Source organism: Triticum urartu, chromosome 4 (assembly GCF_003073215.2).
Source record: "Triticum urartu cultivar G1812 chromosome 4, Tu2.1, whole genome shotgun sequence".
Lineage (NCBI taxonomy): Eukaryota > Viridiplantae > Streptophyta > Magnoliopsida > Poales > Poaceae > Triticum > Triticum urartu.
The window spans coordinates 456254406-456261095 of NC_053025.1; the positions used below are offsets into that span (position 1 = coordinate 456254406).

At 48.8% G+C, this 6690-nt stretch overlaps 1 protein-coding gene across 1 annotated transcript; it reads left to right on the forward strand.

Moving 5' to 3' along the window:
* The first annotated feature begins 300 nt into the window (after nt 1-300).
* On the forward strand, nt 301-3220 carry LOC125552029 (L-ascorbate peroxidase 1, cytosolic). The gene is made up of 9 exons (XM_048715479.1): nt 301-518; nt 614-788; nt 879-944; nt 1788-1836; nt 2292-2377; nt 2477-2556; nt 2649-2751; nt 2843-2901; nt 2994-3220. The coding sequence occupies exons 1-9, from the start codon at nt 400-402 to the stop codon at nt 3007-3009; spliced, it is 753 nt and encodes a 250-aa protein (XP_048571436.1). The 5' UTR covers nt 301-399; the 3' UTR covers nt 3010-3220.
* Nucleotides 3221-6690: the final 3470 nt, after the last annotated feature.

Sequence of the window (6690 nt, forward strand, 5' to 3'; positions counted from 1 at the left end):
CCACCAGCCCGTGAAGCCGTGAACCGTCGCCGCTACTCGCAGACGAAGACCGCGGGTCTCCCAGCGAAATGACCAAAACAGCCGCACCACCTTCCTCCCTTCGCCGCAAAGCAGGGAGAAAACCGTAACTGCACGGCCGATTCCCTCCTACCCCCCACTCGGCCATCACTACTCGCGTGCCTATCACGCGCGTCCAAATGGACCGCCGCCCCCACCGCCGGATCGCCCAAGATCGACGGCCGAGAGGCGCCCTCCCAGAACCTTCCCTTGATCCCTGCGCCGGCGATATAAACCCCCCGGGGAGCGTGGCTTCCATTCGCCCCATCCACCTCGCTGTCTTCTTCTTCTTCAGTTCCGCCTTCCCATCCCCGCCTGATCGGAGTCTCAGCCGCGGCAGCCATGGCGAAGACCTACCCCGTCGTCAGCGCCGAGTACCAGGAGGCCGTCGAGAAGGCCAGGCAGAAGCTCCGCGCCCTCATCGCCGAGAAGAATTGCTCCCCGCTCATGCTCCGCCTCGCGTAAGCGCCTACCCCCCTCTCCTCCCCGCGCGCGTGCCGAGTGTTTTTATTTTTCGTCATGGCCTGATCTGTCGCGTCATGCGGTCGTCGCGCAGGTGGCACTCGGCCGGGACCTTCGACGTGTCGTCCAAGACAGGCGGCCCGTTCGGGACGATGAAGAAGCCGGCGGAGCAGGCGCACGCCGCCAACGCGGGCCTGGACATCGCCGTGCGGATGCTCGAGCCCATCAAGGAGGAGATCCCCACCATCTCCTACGCCGATCTCTACCAGGTTCGGCGCCAGTTTTGGTTAGATCTGGTTGGCAGTCCCGATTCGGTCGACTGGGTGTGGTTTCTGATGATTCATTTCTCCTGCGTGTAGCTTGCGGGAGTTGTCGCCGTGGAGGTCTCCGGTGGGCCCGTGATCCCCTTCCACCCAGGGAGGGAGGTGAGATTTCTTAACCTTGGTTAACTTTGCAGTTTCCTCAGGGTTTTAGGCAGGGGACAGTGTGGGTAGGTTGGTGATGCCGAGTTTAAGGCTTTTAACTACTGGCAGTACTCATGTCATGATGTGCGTACGTCTTTGGGTTGGTGGCTCTTGGAACAAGCGACTACATTAGTCTATGCCCGGCGGCTTATTTGTTTGACACCACCTATGTTTTTTATTATTTCGTGGAACACCACGGAGTTGTCTGATACAGTAGTAGTACTAGCGTATGTGTTGGTCATGACGCGCGGCCTAATAAGTGGTTTTGGTGGGCGGCAATGTTTGTGCTGTCTTGACTTGATGTGCTTGCTATCTCACATTTAGAGCTATAATATCCTCTTACGATGATTAATTAGTTACTCTAATGTTTATTGTCCATCACCTATTGTGGCATTCGGTTATCATTTGGTATATGCAATCTTTCTAGTCTAGGTATTAGTTCTTGTTGGCTCAGATTTTTGTCAAGCATTCACCAAAATCGTAGTAGAATTATGCTGTTAGAGCTTCCTGCCACGAATAACTCTAGAAGGATGTGGTTGCTATGTTCCTGATGGTAATGCCATTACAGACTTAAATGAAATAGAAAGGGCCAAGCAAACAAAATTAATCTTATTTTTATTCTAGTTAGAACTTTTTTGCGTGCAGTCGGGAAGACCATGCAGTAAAGTTAATTTTTGCGCCTAGCAGTTTTGATACTTTTGCTGTGATATGTGATAATCGATGAGCCCTGAGTGCATTGGTTATAGTTTCTTGTTGTAATTGTTTAGCTGAGCACATTTTAAACTTAACATGTGCCTTTTACAGGACAAGCCTCAGCCCCCACCTGAGGGTCGCCTCCCTGATGCTACCAAGGGTACCATTCTAACCCTCACAACATTTTTCTAACTTTAGAAAAGACGTACTATGGAACAAATATTTGTAATTAATACTGTTGTGAAACGATTGTAAATGGAAATCTTGCTTTGATTGCTTACTTATTTCCAATATCTGTTTGCTCACTAAAGAAGGCTTCTTCCTTAAACTACACAGTTGAACATATTCTATTTCACACATATGTGAAGTATTAGTTATGTAGTACATGTATACAATTTGCGCAGTCCAGTCTATGCTAGTCTTCCCCTTTAGCAATTGTGACATGGTGTGTATGTGCATGAAAGTACCTTTTCCATCTCTATACTGTTTGGTTATATGGAGGCAGCTGATGGTGAACTTATGAAATTTTATTGTGTTGATTATTCTGTTGGCTCAAGTTGCAAGAAATCACTTATTACTTTCACTAATGATTTCCATTCCTTACCGTTCACCCAGGTTCTGACCACCTAAGGCAAGTCTTTGGCAAGCAGATGGGCTTGAGTGATCAGGATATTGTTGCCCTCTCTGGTGGCCACACCCTGGTTAGTTTGCATATTTGCTCAATCTGCTTTCATGTTATATACCTGGATCGTTGTATGCATGCATTGACATTGTTCTCTTGCGTTTCTCTTTTTCTATAGGGAAGGTGCCACAAGGAGAGGTCTGGCTTTGAGGGACCCTGGACAAGGAACCCTTTGAAGTTTGACAACTCTTACTTCACGTAAGTGGTTCTCTAGTACCTTGATTTCCCCCAACTGGGCGCATGCCATTTGTTGGTGATTACATAGTGAATCTGTATTTATGTTACCACAGGGAGCTTCTGAGTGGTGATAAAGAGGGACTTCTTCAGCTTCCAAGTGACAAAACCCTGCTGACTGACCCTGTCTTCCGCCCTCTTGTGGAGAAATATGCTGCGGTATGTCTCCCATCAGGGTCCACTTCACTGGTTGTAGTACATATAAGCAGCACCAGGATGCTGATTATTGTTTTCCTGTTAATTCTGGTAGGATGAGAAGGCTTTCTTTGAGGACTACAAGGAGGCACACCTCAGGCTCTCCGAACTGGGGTGAGTGGCCGTCGTGTATTCTCTTGGGCATTGATAGTATCTTTCGTCAACGCCACTGTCTTATCGGTTACCATTGTGAACTGTGAATACAGGTACGCCGAAGCGTAAGAGGTGTCTACTACTGCTGCTACTATGTGCGACCAGGGTGATCTTGTTCTGCTTCTAGACTAGGGGTCAGTGTGAACCAGCAGACTTTTAAGTAATCATCTCTGTAATAATGTCCGTTGGCTTGAGGCCATACCTTGTACGCTGTCAGTGGTTTGGTGTGCCGTTGCACTCGGATCTATCGTATGAAATGCAGCAGTGACTTATCATGGTACCTTGCGCATGATCTTTATGTGCATTTTATTTTTGAGATGCCCTTGATTTCAGTAGCAATACTGCTTAGGTTTCGTTACAGGATCAAAGATACTGAAAACTGCATGGTTGGGATAGCTATTGTTGTTTGCCGACTTTTCACATTGTAAGCAACCCAATTTGATGGCTTTGAAGTTGTGTCTAGCTTGCTGGTCGAGACCGTCTCGTCTCAACCATCCCCAGCCCCCCTGGGTCGCTCGCACGAGCGACTCTGGAGACCACCCTGCCACCACCTACAAAGCTTGCCACCGCCGCCGGAGAAGCCATCGGTGTTGACGATGACTGTGGCTTCCCTTGCTATCCCTTTGTTCCCTCCCCATCACCGATGGGTGACTAACACCTCGTCGATTTGCAGCGCACTCGCCAGCTCCGCCTCTGCTGTGGCGTTGACTTGGTTTGCGGCGATGGGCCTGCAGCGTTGGGCATGATTACATCTCTCTATGGTGCCGGCCTTGCCGGGCTCCATCTCTAGCCATGGTCGTGTGTGTGGAGTTAGCTAGAGCGTCTGGATCCGTGCAAGGGCCATAGGTCGCGACCACCCAACAGTGGTCTGTAAAGGCCGCAATGGTCCGGGGCATGGTTTTGGTGAATAGGATTCGATCAAGGCAAGTGACATGAGAAGCAATCTATGGACCTGAAGGATATGGTTGTGCGGCAACGGCAACGGGGGAGGGACTTCTGACCCAATACATGTAGCTGCGGGAATTTTGGAAAAATGGTGGCGACAACAGATTGACTTTGATGTGGTGATGCTTCTCAAGTACCGGTTATCAAGCTCCGGGGTGAAACCCTAGGTCTGACCCGTGTTGGTTATACTCGACAATGTCGATGCTTTTGTTTTGGTACCTTGTTGAAGCATTGCTCGGATATGTTCAGACTTGTTCAAAACCTAGAATTTGTCCTTCGATGGTGGATCCAGTGACGGCGGAGCTTGAGTGTCGTTTACTTTTCAGGCGTTGCTATCGAAGAACTTTGTTGTCTTTATGGTGTCAAGAGATCATTGGTGCGGAAGATGGTTGTTGATGTAGTTTGTTGATCTTTCCTTTTCCTCACTATCTAGATTTGGTCTTATATGACTTTGCTATCTGTCGGCGTGTTTATTTATGAGTGTGCGTTGATGTTGGTTGTATGCATTCTAACTATGCAAAAGTCGGGTGTGTATTTATTGTGTCTGTATCCGCTTCATGCTCTATTTTAAGTTAATAAAATCCACTTTTTTATTAAGAAAGGCTCTGCTTGCCGATGACTTTATTATTCTTGGAGGTTTTGAATAGCCGTAGTGCCCACAAGAAGGGGTGAGCCACATGCATGACTATTTTTGGATGCTGGACCATCAATACTTCATTCTTGGACTTCACTAATATTTTGACTCTTCCATGCTGTGTCTTAGGAACCTCTTCAATATGGTCCGGATTGCTAGCTCCCTTCATAGTTCTGCTGCAGACGATACACGTCTGTCTAGAACTCAGTGACTGAGACTTCATGAAATTTCAATTGAGTGACGTCGGCGTAGTTGTGGTGCTGCAAGCGGAATGGCTGAATGCTGTTAGACTTAGAGATATTTGATTGTAATCTTACCTACTTATCTCTCCCTCTCCCGTGTAACCTCCTATCCTTATCCTGCCGCATCCTAGTGATCGGTATGTTCCTTGTAAACCACGACAGGGGTTATTCCTGCCCTCAATCAATAAATACTCGCGGCTCCTCTACGGAGGAGTAGGAACGCTTCCATCAAATCAATCTTACATGGTATATAGAGCCAAGTCTCTTCCTATCATCTAGCGAAACCAAAACCCTAACACCCTTCCATCGCCATGGCTACGAGCTCTAGCGCCGTCGGCCTCAACCTAGGTGCTCCACCATCAGAGAAGCTCGCAAGGGGAAACTACCTCCTATGGAAGGCGCAGGTCATGCCGGCACTGCGAGGCGCGCAAGTGACCGGTCTCCTCGACGGCAGTGACGCTGCACCACCGAAGACAACAGAAATTACCAAGGCGAATAAAACCACGGCCATATAGCCCAATCCTCTGTATGGCCCGTGGTTGTCGAAGGATCAGCAGGTTCTGAGCTATCTACTGAACTCTCTCACCCAGGGAATCCTTGCGCAGGTCATCGGTAAGGACATCACCTTTGATCTATGGACTGCTCTTACCACATTATTCGTTGCGCAGTCACAATCCCGCATAACCAATCTGCGGATGGCCCAACACCAAGAAAGGCAACATGTCAAGCAACGCCTTCATCGCCAAGATGAAAAACCTCGGGGGCGAGCTGGCTGCGGCTGGGCATCTGGTAACCGATCCGGAGATGGTGGACTACATCCTTGCTGGCATTGATCAGGACTATGATCCCATCGTGGCGGTGGTCGGCGCCATCAAGAACTCCATCACCGTCAACGACCTCTTCGCGCAGATCTCTGCGTTTGATCAGCGGATGGAGATGCTGGGGGACGGACCAGCAGGCTTCCGCTCCTCTGCCAACGCCGTCTACATGGGGCGTGGGCAGTCCCGTGGCAGGGGAGGCCGTGGCCGAAGAAACAGAGGAGGACGCAGTCGAGGGAACCGCTCCTCTTCTTCTCCTGGTCGCGATGGTGGTGGCGGCGATCATCAGCAATGCTTTCGCCCTCAACCACAACAACAGCAACAACAAGAAGGCGACTATCATGAGTGCTAGATCTGCTACAAGTTCCATGCTGGTGGGGCGAGTGCCTGCTGGCATCGGTATGATGATGATCATGAAGAGAAGAAAGCAGCCAACCTCGTCACCAACAACTACGACATCGACACCAACTGGTATGCAGACTCTGGTGCCACTGAGCATATCACGGGAGAACTCGATAAGCTGACGATGCCGGAAAGGTACCACGGCGGTGATCAGATACACACGACAAGTGGAACTGGTATGGACATTACTCATGTTGGAAAATCAATTGTTAAAACTCTTGTAAAAGATTTACATCTTAACAATGTCTTACATGTTCCGCATGCTTCCAAGAATCTTGTTTCTGTTCATCGTTTTGCCCTTGACAACAATATTCTCATAATATTTTATCCCTACTCTTTTGTGATCAAGGACTTGGCAATGAGGAGAGTCATCCTTAGAGGAAAGTGTGAGGGAGGCCTATATCCACTCATATCATCTTCATCCTCATCATGGTTGAATAAACAAGTGTGGAGTGTCACCAAACCTTCCTCGACAAAGTGGCATAGTCGTCTGGGTCATCCCTCTTCAGTTATAGTTCAGCATGTCCTTAGCAAGAATAATCTTCCCTATGAGTCTAGCGTTGAGTCCATTTGTGATGCTTGCCAGCAAGCTAAGAGTCATCAATTACCCTATCCCATATCTACAAGTGTATCCACTGCTCCATTGCAGCTCATTTTTTCAGATGTATGGGGACCAGCTCCCACATCAGTTGGTAGATTTTCTTATTAT

Excerpts from the sequence above, each read along its gene's own strand:
- LOC125552029 (XM_048715479.1), top strand. The coding sequence starts at position 400 with ATGGCGAAGACCTACCCCGTCGTCAGCGCCGAGTACCAGGAGGCCGTC. Across the intron at positions 519-613 it reads CCGCTCATGCTCCGCCTCGC|GTGGCACTCGGCCGGGACCT; the intron begins GTAAGCGCCTAC and ends GTCGTCGCGCAG. Across the intron at positions 1,837-2,291 it reads CCTCCCTGATGCTACCAAGG|GTTCTGACCACCTAAGGCAA; the intron begins GTACCATTCTAA and ends CCGTTCACCCAG.